The 27430-nt window shown below is 34.1% G+C and overlaps 1 protein-coding gene across 1 annotated transcript in view; it reads right to left on the bottom strand.

The window, feature by feature from the left end:
* Positions 1–27430, bottom strand: part of LOC108684615 — a 137200-nt gene that overhangs the window by 94855 nt on the left and 14915 nt on the right. The window contains exon 2 of the mRNA XM_018189032.1: positions 3453–3620. Coding sequence (XP_018044521.1) covers positions 3453–3620 — 168 coding nt within the window. The remainder of the gene's footprint in view (positions 1–3452; positions 3621–27430) is intronic.

The following is a 27430-nucleotide window of genomic DNA, read 5'->3' as shown; positions in this document are numbered from 1 at the left end:
CAATAACTCTCGGACAACGCGCTGCCATTTATCACAATTCATTTGTCCAATTACTTTGAAAACGCAACGGTTGTTACGATTATTACTCGCTGGCATCGAGTTTATTCTACGTATAATAAAAGCGATATTTTCCTTCGATTCCTCGTTCGTAATGTTTCTGCAATAGTAAGGTATTACTCTCTAAATCTGAATCAGTGGATAATCACTGAGTCAGTGCCAAGTATGCCACTGGTAATCAGTGAATGAAATGTGAGATCCCTAACCTAACTAATCTTTATTACGTGATTTAACCTCGTTTGAATGCATAAATTTAATGAATATGGTATTGGAAAATTGAAATTAACATGCAAACCAGTATTTTTGTTGTATAATAAATAATGCTCAAACATTCTTCCTTTTTTAGTTGAACGTTACTGATTATTCAGTGCCAAATATGCCACTGGGTAATTAGTGACTATTCACTGATTCAGATTTAGAGAATAATTATCCTTATTATAGTGTGTCTTTAAGCCAACTAGCATTATTGCATTAATTATTAAATAAAAAACTGTAGTTTTATTTTATCTGCTTAAAATCAATATCGAAATCAATATTTTTCCACTATTTCTTTTTTTATAATATTTCTTTAATTAAAAAATATTAATGTTTTATAAGTGTGTTCCTCCAAAGAGCTGGCTCTATTAATGTGCCCCCAATTTGTGTGCCTATCCACATTTGACTCATTTTAACATATACTTACTAAGGCAGATAAGAGATATAAGCTACTTGTTTAAGTTAATATTGCATAACTCATTATTTTAATTATTACTTATGCAATTTCAATGTATACTTATAACAACGTTATGAGTAATACATGACATAATTAATTAAATTCAATAAAGACAAGTTCAAAATCTTGCCAACTATCTATTGGACTGAACTATCACGTAAATTCCTTTAAATTGTGATGTTATTTTTCGAGAAATATTTACTATACTTTAATAGTTAAAAAATAAAATATTCTCTTTGATATCATATACATAATTTAATTTAATAAAAAAATATTTTTTCTTACTTATTTGTGCTAGTTTTTTAAATTCATTTATTTAAATTCAAAGGTACACTAATAGGGACAATTACTCTAAACATACATACTACATATATATTTCGCACGACCACATACATATATATTTTTCACGAACGGTATAGGCCACATCACAGTTAAGAAAAAAACAAATCACTCGAGTATCTGAGTTTATAGGATGTTCGTCTAACAAAAATTTCAACGCGCAGTGCAAGATTTAGTGTGAAGCAACGAGGAAAACTCGGAGTTCCTTCCAGAAAGAGAGGAAGGTGGAGCAAGTTCTTCGACCACTTTCTTCAAACTCCTCGGCATCCTTCTTACTTTCATCATTAATACGAACTGCGTCGATCTAATTTCTGGGTTGGTTATGTACACGAATGAGAGCGGGGTTGCTATATCAAAAATGTGATTATGTGCTACATTAAACGATGTCTGCGGTATTTTCAGTCATCATTTTCGATAACGACTTTCGCAAGATGAAGCACTTAATGCAAACAAGAAGATTGAAAAAAAGAAGAAATATCTCGTGAAATGTTTACCACAAAATTTATTTCATACTTATCAAAGAATCTATGTGTATATAATCTGCGAAGTTCGCGTCATTAATCGAGAATCGATACCGCACAGTGTTATCAAAATAGAGAATTAAACGCGCCAAACTCGAAAGAATAGCAAAAAGGAGAAGAGCAAATGCATTTCCATCCGGTTGATGATTTAAACGGGCGCTGCGAAAATGAATGAAAAAGGTTGATGAAGGAGAATGAAATAGAGAAGGCGATAAGAACCTCTTTATTTCCTTTATCAGGCGATGCGAAAGGTGAGAGGGATTTTCTCGGCAAGTTACTGTATGTGCAGTATACGAGCAACTCGGCTGATTTGTACGCATATCGGAGACCTTTTCATAATCCTCCAGTGCTGGGAAAACGTGATCCGCCGGGAGATTTTTCATTCGCCGCGATGTATATGTACTTGAAAAGCCGACTCGTTTGAAGAGTACGGGGATTACTTACGACAAGTATAGAAATCGGAATTATGTCGCTTTTAATCATCGGCGATACAGTCTAGATTTATAAGTACGCGTTTCGCCTATATTTAAACATCTCCACTCGCTATTTCATATAACTGTTCTTCGAATCAATTCCTCGGATATTTCGAAGCTGACACAGATATATGTTTATAATTTATACGATTTAATCTTTAGTAGACAGAAATCTATTTTTAAATTTTTATAGCTTCTTCCTGAATAAGATTTATAATCATTTATTATTTGTACTTCTTGCTTCGAAATATCACAGTTTCAACGTCACTACAATGTTTTTCTCAATCTATAAAAGTTAATAAAATCATCCATTATCTTCTATCTTTTCCAATTGGGAGTAAAAGGAAAGATATCTTGTTAAGATGATGAATAGCTCATAAAAAAATATAAAATTTCGAACACGCGCATATATTTATTTTTGAAAGGGAAATGATCGATTTCCTTTTTCTAAAGTAGTAAAGTACATCGCTGTAGACGTCTACATTGAATAGACGTTTGCAAAGAGGGCTGCAATCAACAATAGAGCAAAATAATAATAGAGCGACGTGGTCGAAGTCGTAATTAAAATCTAATGCTATCAAGAACTTCCAACTTGAGATGAATTGTTGCGGAACACGCGACGTGATCGATCATCTACGGCGCATTACCGAATAAAAGCCTCATCGTGCTATCGTAGAATCCGCAACAAGCAAAGCAACGCGATTCGTTCGTAGTTCCATGTCAGGCTGTGCGTATTGCTTTGAATAGCAAGTATTTCGAGGAAAGAACGAGTCATTCTTATGTTTCATTCTTTTTGTCGAGAGATATAAAAAGTACGTGTATAATCATAATACTGGAAAGAATAACCTTTATAGCGTATTTTATTTTAACATCTAGCTTCTTTTTTTTTCTTACATTTTGTTACGATTATGACAAGTCATAAGACATTTACTGTGTAGTAAAATTAATAGTTTGAATAGTAATAATAAGAATTGCTCGGTCAAATGTATGAATCGTAAAATAAATCTTAGAATATTGTACATAAGTATATATATAATTACATATATTATTCCTTTATTATTTATTATGCATAATATTCTAAGGTTTTTCCAAAGATTATTCGATTTTCTTTACAGCTTTTACGTGTAAAAGTTGTAAAAAGGAATTTAAATAATTTCTGAGAAAGGATGATCTCTTACAATCTTCCATTTCCCTATGATTTCCAAATCTGTACAAAATCAAGAAGCTGTTTCATGAAATTGAAATAAACTGTCTATTGACACTCGTAGTAAATTAATGCCGAACTCATTAGTCCCTCTGACCGGTTCTGAGGACGATGCAAACAGAGAATATCTACCGGGTGTGACTCACCTCGAATGCAGAGCGCAGCCGCGCTGCACCGTGATGTAACTCGATGCTGATGGTGGCGGAGGGGGTGTGAGGTATGTCGACGGTGGTAGTTCATGTCTGTGGGGATGATTATGAGAATGGTTCAGGGAGCCTCGCAAAGTCCCAGGCAGATGGCGATGTGACTGCTCGCTGGAAACATCAACGAGAAAAAGATGTTAGTCAAGAGGATCGATACTGAAACTCTCGGGTGGTTATTCTTTTCCCACCGGATATATACCGGGTACAGATGAAGTCCTACCAATGGTCGATCGTGCAGAAAAGTGTCTACTGTCGGTAATACTGAACGCAAGATAAGAGTCGCGAAAATGCGACTCGTGTAGATATTAAAGACTCTCATAATAATTCATTTATATAAATTATTTCAGTAGTATTTTTTGCAAAAGTCAGGATACAATATTTTTTCTATAGAATAGGATAAATAAAATTATGGCGTTTTTTATTTTCTCAATAAAGAAAATATTCTATTTAAAATATTTTATTTAAATTTGTTTATACTAAAAACAATATAATTTATTACACTATTTTTTAGTACAAGTAAATTTACAAAACAGAATGGAATATTTTCTTAAATGTATTATAATTTATTATCTCGATGTGCTAAAAAACAAAAAGAGATATACATTCTTCTTATTCCTTTCTTGTAATAAATTATTTACAAATGTATGCGCGCAGGATAAAATTCTCTTAAATCTCGCAAACCCATAAATTTCATATAACAGTAAAACATTTGAAATTTTACATCTGAAATTAATTAATATTTGAGTCGTGTTGCTTTGTAATCTTGTTTTATTTCCCTGAACCATGTCACACGTTCTTCTTGTAATCAGTTTAAAGAGTTTTAATTCTTATCAGATAAAGTGTTATCGAATCAAACATGTTTTAAACCCTTTTTCACATCAGCGTTAATGCTTATTTTAGTAATGGTATCATGGTCTTTCTGTATATTTCAATATTATCAGTTATCGAGCAATATCAGTTAGATAAATGCTAAAGATAAGAAATTTTTTACATCGTTAGTAATAAAAGGGAAAAGATATAGATACATAAAAAGAAATAGGTAGTATGTTCCATATTAGAAGTTACAAATAATTTCGAATGTGAATTTTTCGAAAAAAAATTGCTAAAGCATTTCACAATTTTAAGATGAAAATATAATACAATAAATTTTTTATATATTTTTTAAACATCAACCAGTATTTAAAATTACCAGTATTTAAAAAATAGAATCATATAATTTTTGTATTAATACGCTCCTTTAGTTATTCCATTTGTAAAAATATTGATATAATGTTGATAATAATTATTAACAATTTAAAAGTTTCTGAGATATTATAGTTTACATTTTATGTAGTTCAAAGTATGTCAGAATAAATACTTTTATACATAAAATAATAAAATTAGTTGACATAAAAAACTATATTATATAACTCAAAAAAATTAGGGGATCAATTTTTCTCACTAAATTTTGAAACTGTATAATTAAGAAGAAATTTTTTGTAATGCATGTTTTTTGAAAGTAATTATATATTTTATTCAATTAATTAATCTTTTATTTTATACATAAAAATATAAAATTAAAATTATTAGAAAATAAATATTTTATATGATATTTTACGCACATGAAGATATATCAGAATAAAATATGAAATACCAATCTCTTGAACTATCGATTTTTTAATAAGCTTATTTTAATACCTTTATATGCAGAATATCAGAAGAAACATATTTCGTTATAAAATCGTATATTTCCATTTTAAAAATATCAATGAAATTAACATACAATAATGCGTAAAAAATGTGTTGCATCATATCTTCCTGCTTAAAATTGTGAAAGCCCTATTATACGTGAGTAATAATTTTTTTCAGAAAATTCGCTTTGTTAAATTTTGATTCTTAAAATAGAACAATCAAAAATTTTTGAATAATAAATCCAAAATGGCGTTCTTCAGTGTATAATTCACTTCTTTTATACAGTAACTATTAGTGCTAGAATGTTTTTTATAACTAAGAACACAACACATTTTTTTTTAACGTAACGGAATTTTTTAAATTCGATTTGTTTTCGCACCTGCCAGTAATTACATGCAGAGGAACGTTACATCCGGTCGCGAGACACCATCGCACCTGGGCCCCCTTTATTCAGAAATTCTGGTGGGGGTTGTATGCACAATAGGTGATTGTCTACATCCGGAAAGCTTTGCTATTTGTTCGAGACATTTCCATACATATTTGTCACAAATTTGATGTCTGTTTACAAGCGAAAGCATTAATCTACGAATTAACAGATTTTCTGGCAAATATAAATTTGCTTTCTGAGCAAAGATCAAGAGCAAATATAAATTTGCTTTCTGAGCAATCATCTCATATAAATGTATAAATGAGTAAATGAGATATATAGAGATATGATTATTGATCGTTCTATAAATGCAAACGAGTTAGTAAATTCTTGCAAATCGATATTTCACAAATTCAATCATTTAATTTATTTCAAATCTAAATTTTCAATAAGAAAAGAAAAAACTAGTTGCAAGAAAGATTTTAATTTTATCTAAAATAAACGTTTTCTAAGCATAACAATTGTATCCGTAATTAATATGTAACGTTTCTCACAGATAGATTAAGATTTATCTTAGTAACACGGAAATGTCAAAAGGAGCGAGTAAGTCTTTTTAACCAATAGAGTTCTTATCTGCCACTGAACTAATCTTCCCGCTTTCTGTCGTATCGCTATCATTTAGTTTTTTAGTCGACGAAAAAAAAGGGAGGGAAAAACGTATATCCGGTATACGTACAAGTGAACGCAATAGTTTTCACACGGAGCTCTAATAATAAGCTCGGTTCAAGCTTTATTCGTTTGACGATTAAAAATTTCTCGATGAAACTTCGCTGATGAGTTCTATGAGTTTTTAATAGACGATAATGATTCTGCAAGGCGAAACTTTGATCGTATACCATCGACTGGAATATATGTTCCGACATGTTGTAATGAAGCCGGGAGCGTAAACTTCTAAGAATAGCGATGCTTGAGACAAGATGAAGATTGACGTGCATTTTCGCGAAAGAGAGTGTAATTAGACGTCGCGTCGGCCGTTATCAAGATCCATGCACGTAACAGTGAATCGCTGAGTAATTAGGTGAACAAGAATAAACATGTACAACTAATTCAACGGTATCCTTTCCGTTTTAAATTACTTAAACAACGGAATGATCATTTCAAAAATAACTTTCTCCGAGAAAAGTTTGCGTACAGTTAAGTGAATGCACGCTTTAAAAATTAATTAAGTTAATAAATCCGTCAGAGTAAAACTCCGTTAGAGTAAAACTTACAAAGTTACCTAAAACGAAATTCGTTATTTATTTAAACAAACAGAAAATCATTATTAACAATAAATATAAACGTAAATTTATACGTAAATTTATTACGTACATATGCATGTCAAGTTTCGACAAGAACAATCGTAGATGGGAACTTTAGCTGATTATTTATTTCGTTCCATTCGTTAATAAAACATAAGTAAGAAGAGTAGGTCAACAAGCCAGCATAACGCAGATATCTACGTAATAATATACTACAGTACTAGTAACAGTGTAAACATAGAAACATTTCAACCTTTATTCGGATCTTTTCCAATTAAAGTACCGTTGCATTGTGACTGGCGGAACGTTTCAGCCTTTATTCAATTCCTTTTCAACCAAAACAAAAACATTGGTTATAGATTTTGTTTGAAAAAGACTAAATAAAATGAAAATGTATGTAACTTAGTATTGTATTAACACATGAATATTTGTGGTAACTTATATCAAGCTTAATTATTCAGACTTTTTAAGAATCGCACCTGCCTATTTCTTTTTTTATTATGTTTTTTTATGTGTGTAAAACTTGCATTTCTTAACGGTTTATGCAGCAGCATCGATAGTCTTAAACTTAATCCCTTTGTATGGGAATTTTTGCAAGAGATTTAAGACTCCTGACTAATCACTATATTAGATCGTGACACGTCACAAGCAAGAAATGACTGAAGTTTTTTAAATGTCATTTATAAATAAAGAAAATTTGATAAAATAATGAGATTATTTTTTAAAATTCTTGTAAAAATTGACAAAAACTATCCTTATTCCGTCTCTCAACAGTCAGTAAATAGTCGTAAAAGACACATGAAAGTGAAAATAGGCTACGCATTGAGTAAATGCACTTCACGTGCCTTTTGTCATCTTTTATGACTATTTACTGACTGTCAGGAAGAGGGAATAAGAATAGTTTTCGTTTCATTCGTTCATTTTTACAAGAATTATAAAGCAATTTCATTATTTTGTTTTATCAGAATTCTCTCTCTTTACTTACAAATGGCATGCAAGAAACTTAAATGTGTCATTTCTTGCTTATGACGTCACAATCTAAGATAGTCACGGAAACTAGTCAGGAGTAACTCAAGAAAAGTTAAAGCGCGAGAATTCGTTACATCCAAAGAACTGGCACAGAATGAGAGATTAGATCGACACGGAGAGCTTAAAAATGCAAGCTCTAAATCTACTACGAATCCACTCGTGCTTGCGATGTAATTCAGGATCGTCGTGCGAGGATTCTTGAAAGAGTTCATCGCGCAAATGTTTAACGAAAAGTCACTGACTGAAAAACGCGAGGAGCGTTTTCATGTATCCGCGCAATTTGCTCGATGCAGCACGTCCGTACAATAAGTTATGAGCGAGCTGAGCAAAAGAAGAAGGGTAAACGAGCGAAGCTGGTTCGAGACAGGAGGGAAGATTGTGAAGTATTTCTGCGCGTATAAATGTTTCAAAGTGGCAGCAAAGACACGTTTTATTTCAGGCCACAGAGCGTGCGCCTGGAACTTTACATTTTACGAAGTTGAAAAATTATAACTTGCATTCTCTGCAAATATTCTATAAAATAGGAGTATATGAATAGTACAATGTAAAACGCGCAAATCAAGAGGCGAGAGAGAGAGAGACTTCAGAACGTAAAAACTTTCGTCTTTCTCTCTTTTTTTTACAGTCGTTATACTGTTATAAACGAGAGTCGCTTGTGAAACATTAAGTTTCACGTTGCGGACGGTTGCATTTTGTATGAAAAAACTCATGTGCACGTCATTACATTAAATTTAATTTACTGCAATAACATGCTGCGATCTGATGAAACTTTAAAATGATACTTATTGCAACATTTTTAATATAAAACACGATAGCATGTTAAAAAAATAAAATTGTTAAACATCATTTATATGTATGATGTGTATTTTTATAAATTTATTGAACTATAGATGTGTGATAAATATGTCACTCTTCACTTATTTTATTCTAGAATTAAAGTCTGTTATCAAATTTTGCGTTAAAAATATCGATGTAAATATTTCATAAAAAATTTGTTGTATTGCATATTTTTTTTTGCATTAAAAATATCTTCCTAAGAAGAAGGATTTTTTTCATTCAAGTCTGAAAACATTGCAAAAATCTTATGGAACGTTAAATTAATTATTTACTTCGGATACTGTAATAATTCCGTATTTTGGAAATTCGAAAAATGTCTATGAATAATAAAAATTTTACAATGATGTTTCGATCTTTTTTGATGACAAAAAATATACTTGTACTTTTCTACATTTCGGTAACTTTGAAAATCTTCAGTATTTTCTAACAAAAATATCATATTAATTAAAAATTATTACTACTCAGTTAATTAAAATACTGACAGTGTTTAGATCTTTAATCAATAATCAATAATATATATTTACTTTATATTCAATTAAAGTACTCTATACGCATTTAGAAACAAATGCATTTTATATTACTTTTTACAGAATGTTTTGTTTTCAAAAGATTGAGAATCGTTATCTGAAATGAGTGATCTGTCCTTCTAGATTATAGTTGTCATCGTGAAAAAAAGAAACAACGAAGAGTAAAAAAGTAAAAAAACGAAGAGTAAACTAAGAATTTAGATTAAACGTCGGAGGAATTTATTCTTGGTCTCACAATATTGATAGCAATGGCAATAACATCTTCTAAGAGAAATAGAGAGAGAGAGAGAGAGAGAGAGAGAGAGAGAGAGAGAGAGATTTAATATTGTAGAAATTCATTTTACTCTTTCGCTATCGCTGACGATAAGACCATACTCAGTTTGTATTAGTAAGTGATCGCCAATAAGTTGTACGTATATTGTGCGCTAACTTTTGCATCGAAACGACAGAACGTGGAAAAAAACGAGGCAGAAAGGGAAAAGTATGATAATCGGAAGCTGATGGCGAGGTATTGACGTCGATGCGGGCATTGGCTTCCATGGCAAATGCTGCTTGACTGGAAATTACCAGTCTTCATGTCGACCAAAAAGGTGGCCAACAGATCTCTTGATGTTTGAACACCTTTCTTTCCAATTGAGACGATGTCGTACAAATAATTTCCTCTTTCGTTGCGCGAGCGTCTTTGACAAACAATGCTGATTACATTTACGACAGTTAGATAAAATTTATCTATCACTGAGTTAACGATCCTACAGTTAATACTCGTACGTGTTGATGAATCAGAATAAAAAGTAAAAAAAACAAGGAAGTACAGTTTCAAACATGATACAATAATGAATGAAAAAAATTGTAATCCAATCTCATTGTGTGAAGAGTACTAAAGAATCCAAATGGGAAAAATCAAACCTGAACTTCGAAAATTTAATTCAATCTTATTTCGTTTAGAATCGTATCATATTCGAAAGTTTAAGGCCTGGTTTTTCATTTTCTGGTTAACTTGTGATTAGATTTAACCTGATAATGTAATAATTGTGTCTTTCTAGCTATGATTAATCACTAAACTGATGTTTTATAACTTGATGAATAATTTTTAAAGTTACCATAAAGTTACCATTAATTTACAGTAATTAATCATAACATAGTTAGAAAAAACACAATTTTTACATTATTATCAGATCAATTACAAATCTAATTGCAAGTTAATCAGAAAATGAAAATACAATACACGCATTATGGGAAGCAAATGGCGATTTATATAAATATGAGAGATGCATGAGGGATGCAATTCGTTGCAGCATAACGAATTATTTCGCTCGCATGCGGCGAGCACATGTTTGGGGTTCGAATCCTGCCGAAAGTGTAGCTTTCCAACTTTAGACAAGAAGACATTCTATACTTGACCTTAATGGCGCCGCTCCAATGCGTCATTCTCGCGGTGGTGGTCTCGAACAGCCTACGTGTTTTTTTTTCCTTTCTCCTTCACGTATTTTTAATTATATCTTTCATATCTCCTATCGCGTTTTCATTTTTCGATAAAACCGCTGAATCTCGTAAACGCATGCTATAGAAGTGTTGATTATTAAAGCCTTTCAATTATTAAATCGTGACGGAAGTCAATCCTGAGGATTATATTTCAAATAGACGTTTAAATCCGTGCGATCAAATCCGTGCGTCTCTTTCATTTCATTCGTGTTAATACAGATTATCCGTGCCAATGGCGTATCGACGTACGCAATCTCGATACTCACGTTTACCATTAACCCGGTACTCCAATCGGAATACTCCGAATCATGGCTGGAATTCGTGCTATCGTTGCGGAAGAACGCTCGCCATGCGGAATCCTCGCGCGGAAGCGACCACTGCACACGTATATATTCGCATATTCGTAGATTCGAGTGTCCATATGAATATACGAATGTCATTCGAAATGAGAAATTCTTTTCGCAAGACGCACGCGACTACCCAACCCTTTCATCTATCGTACCCTTCGCCTGCCCTCATCGAGGTGTAAATTTTAACGACGTCTCGAAAATGCAACCGAGTGAATTTTTTACACAGCGCCACTTTAACGCTCTGCCGCATTATTCACGCGAGGGTGCGTTAAATATGTAACTTGTAAACCGATTATCACTGCAACGAATAATCTCGCGCATCATTGCGCGGAATTGTTTTCGACGCAGTAATCATTCCTGCGAACTAATTCGCTTGACAATAATTTGCATTTTATAGTCATACTCATAACAGCTAATCATTAAAATTAAAATTGGAATTTAATTCAGTGAAATGCGGAGGATGTCACACATAGTCATTTTTTTTATTTCGGGAAACAAAGCGCACTTGCTTCAATATTCGTAAAAGTATTTGCAAAGGTGAACTTGCTAATCGGGGACCAAAGTAAAATTATAATATGCAAGTACATTTTTCATTCTAACGTTGAAAGACATCATCTTCTCTGGTTTTTTAATTCAATCAAAATTGAAATACAATCAATACTAGAAATTTAAAATGCCTATTACGGTCAAAGCTCGATCTTTTTTGCTTTAAATAATTCAATCTTGAATTATATTAATATACATTATATATGTACTTACATATATACCATATTGTCTTTTCGAACTGCGCGCCGAATTGTTTTTCCGAACTATAAACGCAATTAAAACTACTCTAGTAATCGAATGAATTAAATTGACAAGCAATTTTTTTTTTAAATAGTTCTGATGTCTTTTAAATATTTCTTCTATCATCAAGCATCATATTATAAAGATGTTAATATGTTAAAACTGTTAATAAATTTATTAAAATTTATTAACATCTTAATATTTCTTAAAATTGAAATAATTTAAATTCCTATGAAAAGGACTCTTCCATGGTTTTCTTAACGTCAAATTCATTCAAAATTAAAATGTTAAAAAGTAATGCGTAATTTTTTCAACATCAGAATTGAAATTATATAATATAGTTGGCTTCGTTTCTCGATCGATAAACATGCCATTCCAAACTGTTTAATCCCTTCGTGTACTAAAAGGTTTCTCCTCTCGCAGTGGACGCGATCGTCGCAACCGTGAGGATCGAACGAATCCGTATGAGTACACCAAGGAAAATACCTGGAAACGTTGTTACTTTTGAAGCTGACCATTACTCCGTTCGCCAGCGTTGGCTATCACGGTGGTCGCTGGAGCACGCTAGAAGTTAGACCGCATTACACTTGGCTGCTCACATACGCACACATACGCACACATACGCACACACACACACACACACACATGCACGTGATTCTACCGGAAGGCGTCGACACAGAAAAAGAAGAAACGACGTTCGCGGCCACGTGTACGGAACATTCGCAAGAAGCGACACGCATCCTTCCAGCGCCACGTTTCCGGGCGAACTGATGAGCAGCCACGCTCCGTAGCCGCTCTGCCCCCACTTCCCGTCGTGCCGGTCGACCCTTTCCCGTCTCGTCTTTCATCCACCACTGCCGACAAGTAAAATCGTATCCCTTAGCTCTTGTAATACAAATGCATTGCCCTGCGTCTTCGAGATACCTGCTCTAACAATAAGTGCCATCTTATATAATTTGAAATAAAAGCATATGTTACATAAAAGCCTTAATGTTCGCGCGAGATGACTAAATTGATGCTGCTATTTGCTAGAATTCGTATGACAGAAATAGATTATTTTATATTTTAAAATTACATACGACGAGTAAATAGCACATCTATATTTGCAATGGCAATTAGCAAATTGATCTGTCTGATAAATAGATTCTGTTCTTTTTCTTGGAATAAAATTTGATATCAATTTAATTAAAAACGTTGATTGAACTATTTATTAAAATCTGTAACATAATAAAGTCAGAAAGTTAGGGAATAATGACAGAAATTAGTGCATGAATTAAAAATTACTTTAACCATCTACAATCTAGTAAGTAAATTCTTTGAAACGTTCTGTGTTACAATATCATTGTTTATTCCTATGTAAAACTTTTATAGAATATTTTTTAATATTTAGAGAAGATATTTTATTAAAATTATTGTATGAATGAAGAACTCGCTGTTAAAAGCATCTTTTTCGCTGTCTCATCCAAGTGCGTTGCTTCGATATTTCTTCCAAGCGTATCTTTGTCTCCCATCTTTCTTAAATGCATCTTTTACCGTTTCTTGCCAGTAGCGGAGTTACATCTTCTAGCGCCCTTATAAAGTTTATTCGATTCATGATTAAGATCTTCATTTTTATTCCTTTTAATGTCATGACGATCAACCAGAATAAATACTTCCTCGTTTCCATTTAGCTTTATTGATCTGTATTTTCACATCCTTTTTCAAGAAGACGTTAATAAATTAAGAAGACATTCCTTCTTCCTAATGTCGGCGATTCTGGATCTATACGTTACGAATTTAAACCTATATACATCACTGTCTCTGGCAAAACCGTCTCCTTGCCAGCTATAAGTGCAACCTTCCGTCGTCTCATAAGCGCACCGTTTCGCAAGTGTGTGCATCATTCATTCCATCCGTCTCTCAAGAACACAGTGTTTAGGGAGTCTTGTAAACGTACCGTTCCGCTAGCCTGTGGGTTACCGTCCTTTCTTTCATTGTCTCTCTCCGTTATCCGTCTCTGATGACAACCGACGTTAGAAAGAAAATGTAACGCAGCACGTTGGTTCAGTACGTTATATTTTCTTTATCAGTATATATAATACATGTATAAAGTGAATGTCAAAAAGCCCATCAGAGCCTACATCAGTTGTTCGGATGCACAGAAAATTCTTTATTTTCGTGTGAATATAACAAAACGAATAAAATAAACGTTTCGACCCTTCAATTCGGGTCCTTATCAAATATAAAATATAAATCGAAATTACACAAGTAACGTAAATTCCAAGTTGATGATTCCCGACAATTTAATTCGTTCTTCTTTATCCAAATGTCAAATTAGCTATGTAATGAAAGCCCAATGATTATCAAAAATATTAACTTACACAATAATAATATAAAAACTTACATAAAGTAAAACATATATAAAGTAGAGATGTTTATACGTAAACCTACTACGTTTACGTGATTAATCTATGTGATTAAAATTACAGAAAGGATTTTCGCCAGAAGTGAAATGATGAATCGGCGCAAGTGTCGAAGTAAACTCCGATTTAAACTTCTGCTTTAAATTACCTGGAGCAAATTTAATGATAATTGCAATATTCATTTAAATTAATCGAAGATACCTATCTTCAAAATTATTCGAGTAATACTCGAACTAATTAGTTTCGAGGAAATAAAAAAAAGATATAAAAACCCAGGCTAAAGATTGCACGCAGATGTGCAACGTCGGATTAAAAAAGCAAACCGATCTTGTCATTTGCACCAGTCAAAATATAAAAAGCAAATTACAAAGGACGAAATTAAGAGACGCCTGAAATATTACACAAAGCTGCTATCCCAGGAAGAAACTTCATTTCACAGTATTTCCGGGTTTACACCGGGGAGGATCGACCGGAACGTGAGTAACAAGATTCTGGGGTGCGGAAAACGGCGTTGGAATACCGTCGTTGCGGGACAGCGTTATTTCATTCGAATTTTGACGTAGCATTCGTTACACTTAAGCGTACGATTCCTGTGTATGCAATTCCTCCGGAATCCCTTAATTGAACTTTCCCGTCACGTTCTATATCTTTTAGTTCAAATCCCTTGCGTTTTCCTCTCTGCAGGCTTCTCGATGTTCTCTCCAAGGCAACTAGTTGAAACTGTTAACGTATCCCGAAAAGCATTCGGTCACAGTAAATACGATCCTATCGTGAATAACGTCTGAGACAGTCACGCAATCCAGAGAGAATTCGTCACGATGTAACGTGCGATTCGTATCTCGTCAAAGAGAAATCTCAGTGAGAGACATACTTACGACAGGCGAAAATAATTCAACCGCCATTAATGTCCCAGCGGTTTCTTTTAAGCTATATATATATATATAGTCTTCTTTCATCTGGAATTAATTCCGCCTTCTCTCATTTCAAAGGCCATGTGAGAAAATCATCGCTAAAATCATTGGTAAAATATTTCTTCATATCCAACTATTAATGTATTAATTAAATGTTAAAATAGGTTAACTAATCTAATTAAATAAAAGAAATCCTGTATTCGAATTATTAATTTGAAGATTCTCACTTCAAATTATTAATATTCTTCTAAAATGCTTATTAGCATCAATATTATTAAATTACTTATCCGTTTAATATTACTACTATAGTTCTGTTCATGATTGCGTTTCAAAATTAAAAAAGATTTTGGTTCGCAGTTTGCAGAATTAGATATGTACGTAAATTCATATCAAAATACTTAAGCACTAAGATTCGCTTTGACTGCCAAATATAAGGATTTCTCTTACTTAATTAATTTATTTTATCGGTCTAAATTCGTATTATAATTGTAAATTAACTAGTGTCACATAAGAATTTTAAATTTCAACATAGAGGGAACGGCAAACACTTGAAAGGTATTTCATGAGAGGCGTAGGAAGTGCAAGAGAAACAACAGTGGCGTACTTGTTAAGAAAAATTCAAGGGGACAGGTATCTCGTAGGCAGGTAGATAGTTTTCTATTGCCACTATTGTTATCGAAGGTCGTCGAAGGAAGCGACGAGACGTGTTTACATTGAATGAGAGTTTGTAGGAACGGCAGGTAAAATAACCTGTTTGTTTAGATATTATCAAACTCGAGATATCAAGCAACCACTAGCCTTTTATCCATTTACTACGTTTAATCTCTTCCCACAGCTTTAGAGTTACATTTGAGATTGCTTCTGCTATCGCCTATCTGTCATTAATCCGGCTTTTGTTCTCGCATTGCGAGACAAACGCCATCCAGGTCATCAATTGCGAACTCCGGCGTCCGTTCGCTCACTAAAATGAAATTACGAACGTTCTCCGGTCGATATGCCGTAAGTTGCGGAAATCTATGTGAATTAGTCTCGTCAAAAAATTAGTTTTTAACCCAAGAAATTAAAGTGATAAAAAATTTTCAAATTTACAATCCAGTATGATTAAATATTGTTTTTCTTATAATGTACAAACGTTTATCTCGTCTGGATATCATTTTAATTAGATTTAAATAATTCCAATCCCTTAATATCACTTAATAATTTTTCAGTGAAATAATAAGTAAATAAATATAACATAACGAAATATAATAGAAGAAATCATTGTGTTTTTTCTTTTTATATTCATTTATATTCTTCATGTTTGTATTTTAAAGAAAAAGAGAAAACACGAAAACGAAATATAGTATTTCATTTTCGTACTATCTATTCTCGTACTATCATGCTTCATTAAATATTGGTCACTTTTATTCATATCAATAGTCGAGAGAGGAGGTAACCTTTCAAATAACTTCTTGAGGAAATATTGAAACTCGATGTCTCAGGCAGAGAGCGGAAGAGCAGGCTATTGCGTGCATATATGTATACGAAGTGTGTTCAGAATTTCAATGAGAACCACTGGAGATCAGTGGGAAAACTTCTGGACCATATGACGGCACAGCAGCCGTGAGAATAGTCAGAAGGGTGTGCAAACTACCAGGAAGTCGAGATATGTGAGTGCAACAAAGTTCCAGTGGGTTTCATCCCCTGCAATGTTGCCTCAGAAATCCCTCAAATTCGGTCAATAATACAAAAGCAAAACCGAATCCGTACTGCTTTCGCTACTTCGAAAGTGACCACGATATAAATTTCCAAGTTATTATTGACGGAACGTCAAAGTTTTAAGACTTCCCGACGGTGTTTCTTATTGAAGAACTCGCAAGTTCGGGAAAACAAAGAAGGGAGAAGTCCCTGAAAGAGGTTTGCATCGCAAGGAAAAGGAGAATCCAGATTCATTAAATGCCTGATGAAGGAAATGTCCAGCAAGCGACTTTAGTATTTCAATAATAAGACGACTATTGTTTGTTAATTATTCCTGAGGTAGTCAGAAGTCTCTTCATTTCAATGCAAAATAATATTAGTGCAATTTACATAGTCTTACCTTATCCGTTAGTCAGATAACAACCTGAGGCTACAAAGTTCAATATCAAAGTTCACTCGTACGTACACTGTAATTTTCAAGCGCTCCCGAAATGCATGTTGAGTGTACGTAAAGACATAGAGTACAGAGAGAGAGACTGCGCCATTCGTAACTAAATAGTGTATCAAATAATGTATCAATAGTGTATCAAATGTCAACAAAAATGAGATAGAGTACGCGTAAATACGACTAATCTCTCTCTCTCTCTCCCTCTCTCTCTCTCTCCCCCCCCCTCTCTCTTTCTCTCTCTAAAATACTGAAATTGAAAAGACATAAAGACTAGTCGTTTTAATTTCCCATCTCTCATTTCTTTTGACCAATTTTACGCACGGATTCATGCTATGTCATAGCTATGAGCAATCCATGCTATGCCTTTGAATGCACGCGATAAATATTACATCGAGTAATTGACAGAATAATTATCGAACGATGATTTCCGGGAATAATCACAGTTTCTGTGGTGAAATCTATATTGTGCGAAACGGTAGCAACTAGGAACGCCAATCTTCGCACAAAGATTGAGATTCAGTGATATCATTAAGTCAACGTTCCACGTACTCCTAAGAGGCTTAAGGTGAACGGGTAAAGACGATGTCATCGCGCTAAGACGACGGTTAACGAGATTTCCGAAAACAAACACTTATGTACCGTTCGCCACAGGACTTACTACAGGACTATACAACAAGCAAATTTAATGTTGTCGGTCGAGATAACGTCGCCACGATGTACCGTCGTGGTGTTCGTAATAAATGTGACAAAGTTATAATCATATGGCAATAAAATTCGCGGGCCACTTCGAGGCAAAGCCTCACCCATTGAATTGACTTTGCAACATTATTGCGAATTTGAAGCGGTATTCGCTTCATTACGGTTACAACGGAAATTACTTGTTAGTTAAATTAAAGTTTGATAAATGTTTCAACGGCGCGATTGTATTTCCTGTGTATAATTTAATGATAACATTGCATCATAAATTTTCATGGTACAGTTAAAAAGGATAAAAGCTGCTTTTTGCAAACTTCCCGCGAAATGCTGTAGCATTTCTCTCGTTCTATTTTTACTTTGTCACACAGGTGGCTGTATAATCCTGGCATATTTTACAAAGAAAATTTGGAATGTTCTGCGCGTTGTGCGCATCCTATATGATACTGAGACCACAATAATGGGGTTGAGAAAAACAATTTATAACAGTATATAATACAATATATAATACAAATTATACGTACAATTAAAGTTTCCCTTATGAGTTGAAAATATTTGTTATTGTTTTATTTTTTATTAAGCCGAACTGTTAATTAAACGATAAACTTTCGAACAATACGAAAGGGAAGAACATCTCAGAATTGACAGAAAACTTTTAGAAGTAAAAATGAAATCACGAAAGAAAGACTGAAAAAGACCTGAAAGGAAGACGTTAATAAAAGAAGAATCTGACAAAGTTTTCTCTTATCCGCGTTATTGGCCTAACAATGTCGTAGGTAACTATAGTTCTTATCTTACCGACATGGGAGAGGAAGATCCTCTTCTTCAATACACCGAATTCTGTTCGGATTACTTTGGGTACGTGGCGCACGATGCAACTAAATCTCTCTACTTTATTACAGAACGCTCACTTTATTTCTAAATACAGCTTAAACGTTGGTTGATTCGTTCAATTTTACAGTCTCGTTCTGCAACGAGCAAACTTCTCTATGAGGCGCGTGTCTGTTGTTTCGCGTTTCCTTCTATTTACGAATTTCCTACTCCTACATTTTGAACACTGCACACTGAGAGAAAAGTGTTTGGTATTTCTGATTACAATTATAATTAATAAATAGTTAGGAATTTCATTTTTGTGGTTACTGTTGCTATATGTTGGTAATAATAACCATATTTTCTCAAATATAATAAAACATAGGTACACGAGTTATTTTAAAGTGAAAAAATTGTGCTATAAATTATGATAATTTCAAATATTAATATACTAAAATATAATAAATATCAAATTATAAAATAAACATTATTTCAAAAAATGACTATAAAAAATTAATTACAATAAATTATGATAATTGCAATAATTTTTTCTTTCAGTGCAGATTTCTTTAATAATAATAAAAATAAAATACCTTTATTTGATATATTTTTAATATCTTATTTGATATCAACATATACAAGAAATCCGATAATTGCGAATTATAGGCACATTATTCCTTGACATGAAAAGCTTAGAATAAATTGATTAAAAAAAAAAAAAAAACCAATACTAACTTTCTTGTGTTCTTTTACGCAATATTGGAATCTCTCCGTAAGATACTTCTCTCGTATTTTCCATTTTATTTCCTAGGTCAGCTCTTGATCTGGTACCTGTATTTATTTGCGAAAGTTCAAGAAAGTTCAAGAAGCATACCGAGCGCGACGACGTATAGGATAAAGGGCGCCCAAATGAGATTATTTATTTAATTTCCTTCCAAATTCGGGAGAAGAAAAAAAATGAACGCGCCGGAAGATTGTGGATCGACGCGCGTCCTGGGAGACTCCCGCAACAGAAGAGCTGCGAAAGTTCTCTCGGTAGGAGAACTATTCCGTTTAGAATTTCTTCGAACTCGAGGTCGGCGAACGTAAATTTACGTGCGCGTATATTACGACGGCTCGAAAAAGGGATGGATTTATTCTCGCGATCCAACGGTGGAATCGCTCGCGGAAGGTCGCACAAGGATGCGGAAGGAACGGATTTCGAGATATTGTTCATCAATAATTTATAGTGTTGTTGTAGCTGAAGGAATGATATAACAGAAAAAACGAGATGCGTGATGCGAACGCGGAAATAGAAAAATATTTCATCCGGCAGAAAAAATAAAAAGAAAGGAATAGCAGCAGTGTATCAGCAATGAATCTTGAGAAAAATACACGTTCCGAACATTTTATGCCTAATGTGAACTCTTGATGCGCGATAGCAGGGATATTTCATAGAATAGAGTGAAGCTATCGCAATTTCAACTTTAAAGTAATATGAAAATTGGCGACAGCAAATAATATCTCTTTGCAGTGATGTGGTTACAACTACATTATACAATTATGATTGCACTTTAACAGTACAAGCACAACTTTTAAATATTTTTTAGTATGTGTTGTTCAGAAATGTCATCGCGAGAAATGGACGAAAAAATCTTGCTCTATCCTATAAGTTGAAATCATTTTGATATATATTTATTAAGAAAGAATTAATTTTCTAAATTTAAAATGTGTTACGAGTACAAATTCTCTCTTCAGTGATTATCTATAATGCCCCAATTTTTCTATCCAAATCCACATTTCTTATTCAGATAATTCTGCTGTAGATGGGAACGAAGCGAATGTGCAGTTTTTCTGCAGAGCGCCTCGTATTGGTAGACGTCCATCATGTGCCTGCGAACACCGTCGCAAATTCGCGGTTCATTCATGGATGCATATATCTGACCAGTCGCGCTTCAGAAAAGGCGATTACTCGCGGAAAGCCTGCGGATATCTATGATTTTCCATGGCGGCTTTCAGCTAAATATCGATATAGGCAGGCAAGCCGTACATCAAGCGCGAGCAAGAAACGCATTCAGCCAGTCAGAACCGGAAATCGTGAACAAATCATGCCGGAACATAACGCGAGAAAAATATTGCGGTGAAATTTTTCACAATTCGAGAGATTTTGATTCACGACATTTTGATTTTTTCGTTCGATTTAAAGAGAAAAGTGTACTTTTGACAAAAATGACCAAATTATCTTTGTATTTCAAAAATAAATTAAAATTTTTTTGTGTAAAGAATTACACTGAGAAAAAAATTATTAACTTGAACTAAATGCGTTTAGTTCGTAATGATTATTTAGTTCAAAAATTTATATATTTAGTAACTTTTTTCTCAGTGCAGCTAGATCTCTGAAAATAAATTTTGTTAGACTAAAATAATTACGGGACGATCAAGCTGGTTGCTAAAATATTACACTTTTCTGCAACATTGCTCATCATGCTTGAGTTTTTAGCACAAATATTTCGATTTGACAAAATTATTTTCAGATTTACGTTTATAGCTAAATTTTCAGACATATCAGCAAAATTATTCCGTTCAATGATAGAAAAAGGCAACATAAAGATACTTTTATTTTATGATTTCGCAACTATACTCTCCGCTTAAGCTTTTAAAGTCGGAATATTCCACGAAGAGCGAATAGGCCACAACAATGTAATTTGCATGGTAAGCCGAGGTCGACGTTTCCACACGAGAAACGCGATAGGCGTGGGCCCTGAGCGACAGTTTTCGAGTACATCAGCCAGTACGTTACATGGCTGAAGGGGTGTCCGGGTCACCGTGATAAAGGGGTGCCCGAGCAATGGAGAGAAAGTAGAATATGTGTGAAAACGCGACGGAAACAACGAAAAGAGGCTGCGGCCATATATTGCGGTCCGAATGATACGGCACAAATAGGAGAACAGAAAACCTACTTTTACTATAAGCACGTAACGTGTTTCGAGAATAATTATACATATATATATATATATATATATATATATATATCTCTGAAACAATTATGGCCGGGCGGGCATACTTGGCAGTGAATTGCGTGACGTCCGTTGAATCCTTTGAAGACGCGGAATCGGGATTTATGATAATTTCACGGTTCCAGCGTCGCACTTATTAATATCGCAGACAGCGCAACGCGCTTACATAAATAATTCTACATTCTAAATAATTGGAGCGTTAATAATCTAAACACAGAGGATATTCCGCTTTTCCGACCGTCGTGTCGTGATACTTTAGCGAAGCTAAGGGATGAAATTAATTCTCTCAATGTTACAGTATCATTTAAGATTCATAATGGTATCAATGCTCGTGGATAACTGTTATCACTGCGCATAGCGTAACATCGTGTTTCAATTATGTCCATGTTGAATAACATTTGAAATGTCGTAAAAATATAGGAAATGCAATTAAAAAGATCGTTGACGATCTTATGTAAACTTCGCGCATAAGAATCAGTTTCTTAATCTTGCAATTGATGTACGACTTCGAAACTCGTTGAAACAGTTTTGTTTTTATCTTTAGTTTGTGCTACTTGCGAGTATTTTATCGTAGGAGAAAAAGTTCGATGCAAGTGGTAGACGTTAAGAGAGGAAGCCATTTTCCACTATCAATTAATGTCGCTGAATATTCTTTATCTCTTTATCCGAGTGTCATGAAAAGTATTATATATAATAAAAGAGTCCGGAAAGAAGTTGAATTACGAACGAAACGGCTGGTAATATAATAATGACATGTATTCTGACATCTATTACCCTCGACGTGTCGTTTTTAACCGTACAAGAACCGGACAAGAACAACAGAACGATGTCTCGACCAGTCTCGACAAAGTTTACCGTTGTAAACTCGCACCTAAACGCACGGCCATTGTGGCAAGAAGTTTCACGTCGGCTCGGTGAAATTGTCTATGAAAGACAATTTATATCTGCCGGATGTCTGTGCGACGCGAAAATATTTCGAACCATCTTCCTCAAGTTTTCCCTTCTTTCCGAAAGAAGGAGAAAATATTCTCTCATTTTATTTTTCCAGAGGAAATATGAGGCTCGATGTATGATACTAACCATATATATTTTTAGTACTTTTTCCAAGCTAATTTTCGTTCATATAAGAACTTTTATAACTACTTTTTTGAATTTTTTGATACTTAATTAAACTAATGATTTATTGTTTATCGATCTTGCATACATCTTAATTTGATTAATATTTTATTTCAAAAAGAAACAAAGATTTTCTCCTGAAACTAAGATTACTTTTTAGGTCTATTTTTCTCTTTTAAACGGTTTAGCATTTTCTTTTATTCCGAAGAAATCACAACTGGCATGATATCGCAAGGATATGGCAAGGATATTGGTTCGATACTGGCATATTACTGGATTAATAACGATTAGGTCCTGGCATTATACCGAAAAATATCTTGGCTGGGTATTAGCAACCAGTATTAGGACAGTACTGTAGATACTGTGTCAGTACCGTGCCAACCTTCGACGTAGTTCCTTATTCGATTGATAGTTGACCAGTACTGGAGAGTCTGTACTATGCCAGAACTAAGCCAATATTATGCCGATGATTGATGCCGTATTGACCACTGATCAGTTACTTACTATTTACAACTAGCGCCATTTGTAAGATCCGGCATATGTCCTACTTTTCTACTTGGGACACGGTGCCTTCCCTCTCCTTAACTTAATCAAATCTTAATGAATAAATTATATAATAATAATGCGCTATTTATGCGCTCTCAAAATCCGCAAAAAATATTTTTCGTTTGTTATACATACTACTGTTTGCTCCAGCTAGGCAGACATAGAAACGCGAGGTACATTATGTACATGTAACAATATGATTATTAAGAGTTTCTCTCAGCTGTCGTAAAATCGAATATCATATATCTTCGGGAATATTCAACACCTCTTTCTACGCATTTAGAACGCATAGAACGCAAAATATTACATCACGAGATGCTCGACTTTCGCGAGTCCATTTTCAGTATACATGTATCTTCTATCTTCTTATCCTTTTAGTAACGCACGCGTAGATACGTTGTATACAATATACTAGATGCTCTGTGCGAATGCACAGCTGCATTTGGACATGACGATTATATCAAAGGGGAAGAATCTCAGCGCATATACAGATCGCATCATATTCTATTCGCATTCGCGCGAATGTGGGGGATCTTAGAGAGAGCTATTGGTCGCATCACAGACGAGGAACAGATTTCCCTCCTCGTTTTCGCTCCGCATAGGAAAGATTCTCTTCATACACTCAAAATTCGTATCGCGATCAAGAAATTCAGATAGAGTTTTCGCATCTTCGTCTGCGTCTCCGATTCACAGAAATACGAGGCTTCTTCTCCCGCGCGTCGAGCATACAGGAATTCTACATATACGAATAAATGCATTGTAATCCAAAGCTCACCTCCATCCGTCGTCCTTGTCACTGTGCGAGCGTTTTGCCATTCAAGGATCGTATCATGTCTCGAAAAGAAGCGAAACTTCGACAATTCTTATTCATAAAAAAATACTTATACCAACCAACACGTGTAATTGCTTCCGAAGCCGAACTCTTGCGAGATCTCGATGCGAAAGTAGATCTCATAACGTATCTATTAAAGATAGCTTCAGCTCGTAATAATTGTAAGCAATAACATGAGAAAAATATCAGGGCACGCCTGGCAGTCGAGAAATCTTTTTAAGGCAAGAGATTTTTAAGAAATCCGAGGAACTATTAAAATAAATATAAATAGATCTGAGGCACCTTGTACATATCATTTTCTTACTTCCAAAATAATTCCATTTATTTATGTAAAATTATAATAAATATATTTTCCAAGGAAATTTTTAATTTTATTTGTGCTATGCTCGCGTTGATTAATCGTGCATACTGCTTCAATTGTTTATTTAGACCATTTTGATTAACTTGATGAATGTCCCTCGCAATTAATGATTAATATGGCAATTTGGATATACAAATTGACTAGTCAAGTTCCACGCAGCCATCTGAAACGCACGAAACTTTAACAAGGTACGTGGCACGTAAAACAAACACATAAACGGATGGTGCAAGAAGTCGAAACATTGTAAAGCATTTACGTTCGTTACGAACATTCATTTTCTTCGCTCCCTCGTCTAGGCATCTTCAAGCGAAACATCGGAAGACGAAGAAAACAAAGTTTACGGATAGGATCCCAGCTGTAACAACTGAAGAGATTTTGCTCGTTTCGAGACTCAAGGGCGCGGCTGTGGGATCTTTTAGACATAGCCTGTTACGACTTGCAGATTTCTTGGCGGAGCTCCACGGCCGTATATTAGCATCAGATTAAATGAGACGATTAGTACCCGGCGTTTCGCAGTTGGCTCTCGATTCCGTACCGTACTAATTTTCGATCGGCGGTGATTAGACGGCGCTGTTTTCTCGAGTTTCAAATGTGCGTGAGTTCCCGAATCCTTAATTAAGCCCCTCATCCGTAATAAAAAATCACGAGTCATGCAATAACGTGGCTTGATTCAGACATGAATCATGCAAATATGCAGAATCGCAGCCGCGTCATTGTTGTTTAAAAATTTATTTTATGATGAAGTATATTAGATTGCAATACAAATTTGTATCGCTCCATTTGTATTGTTCACATGTTTTAAAAAAAAAACTGGATAATTATGTTATTTGATAGAATAAAATTTCAGCTTTAAAAATCTATTTTTCAATTGCAATATGATTTTTAACGGAGTTATGAGTTATACTTTTATTTAGTCTGCGATAACTCAATAACAAAACTTTAAGCAAAGCTTTAAGCTTTCACATTAAAAAGTTGAAATTCCCGCAAGTTCTTTTTTGGACACGTGATAGGAGGCCCACAAAGTAAACAAATTTCCCAACTCTAGTTTTCTATGTATAAAAATTAAACTCACAGAAATCCAAAAGACATAATAATCTTTCAAAAATAGAAATTTTAACCTTTAAAACATTTTTAATTTAATTAATTTTTAACGAAATTACAACTGCTTGAATTTTGAAGTTTGTGCTTCGAACTTTAGTTTTATTGCTGATTGCAGGATTGTTTCTATTATTTTTCGAAATTAAGATCTCTCCTAGGGATTTCAATTACCTGGATTAGCAAGTAATAGCGGTTGGCTATTACGAGAATCTCGAAAGTAATCCTCGGGAAAAGTAAAGTACGGTAGCCTTCGTGCCTCTCATCTGCGGCAACTTGCGTCGCACCGCACGTTTTCCCTTGAGCGCGTTCACAACGGTAATCTACGTGGCGGCAGACGAAACGATTAAAGTTTCGAGTGGCATTCATAAATGATGTCTCGAGACGCTGGAAACTTGCGGAATCCCGCCAGGAGATCCGCATCGCGTCTTCTGCTGGAAGCGGCGCGGCGCGGCGCCACGAATTCCGAGTCGGCATGCGACGCAGAGTTCCGACTTCACCGCAAGATTGCCGAACTTTAGTCACATTGCTCATGACGAGATTGGCAGAACTATAAATATATGCCCGCGTGCCGCGGATTCCACGTGTCGACGTATTTTCCGTATTAGAGATGCGAGAATCAATCGTCTATTATAATCACTGAGGCAGATTTGTTAAGGACGTATGAACGATGATATTGCACAAGAAAATTTGTCATAAAATGCAACAGAAATAAATTATATATATGGCAAATTTATTTAAAACTTTTCATACGTTTTTGTTCTTTTTCGAAAATAATTGAATAATCATTTTGATTAACCATACATTTGTGTGTATGTCGAAAATATGAAAAATATGTCTTGGAATAATATGAAAAATTAATAAAAATGTTTACGAGAAGGATGTGGCATACATCTCTGAAAGTAAATGTAGCATACGGCAAAACTTAAACGAGTATACGTTTGTGAAGAAAAGACTCGTAAAACAAGGTTCGGTTTTCGATTCTCATACAAATTGAATGCGCAAAGAAATAGGAAGAAACATTCATCGTATTTTTCACGACAGATAAAACGCGCCATTTGATATCGACTTATTTGTGGCAAACATTCTGCAATTGCAAACTTTATAATTGTACATTTTACGAGAGGCAAATCAATTAATCAATTTCACCTCGATAACTTAGAGCAAATTTAATTATCAACTTGAAAAGGGGAGAAGGACGGACCTGAGAGATCGCCGGAAATGAATAAATATCCGGCCGGAAGTACATATGCTTCCTATGAATTAGTCTGTCTTGACATTTTCCATCTCTCTTTTCCATTTATTTCCACGTGATAAACATAAGCACTGTGTGTATGGTCCTGATGTGCAACGCAACGGAAAATTACGTGTCATAATCGAATCGGTTATTATTCTCGAGCATATATCCTTTATGTCGCGATCGATTTATTTACGAGCAAAATTTGCTAAAACAATTCCCATATAATGGAATTTTTTTCGTAAATAATAACGAGAAAACATTGTAAATTCCTTGTATATATAGTGTTGTAATTGGTTAACCTTAATTGCTGGAGTTTCATTTCGAAAATATATTTGGTCTCTCGTTTTATTTTTAAAGCACCAAATTTTAATTATTATTTGCATCTCGATTTGCACCGGATGTAAAATATGGAACAAGGTATCGCTCGGAATCAATATTAGACAA

Source organism: Atta colombica, unplaced genomic scaffold (genome assembly GCF_001594045.1).
Source record: "Atta colombica isolate Treedump-2 unplaced genomic scaffold, Acol1.0 scaffold136, whole genome shotgun sequence".
Classification (NCBI taxonomy): Eukaryota; Metazoa; Arthropoda; class Insecta; order Hymenoptera; family Formicidae; genus Atta; species Atta colombica.
This window is presented reverse-complemented; position numbering and strand designations above follow the sequence as displayed.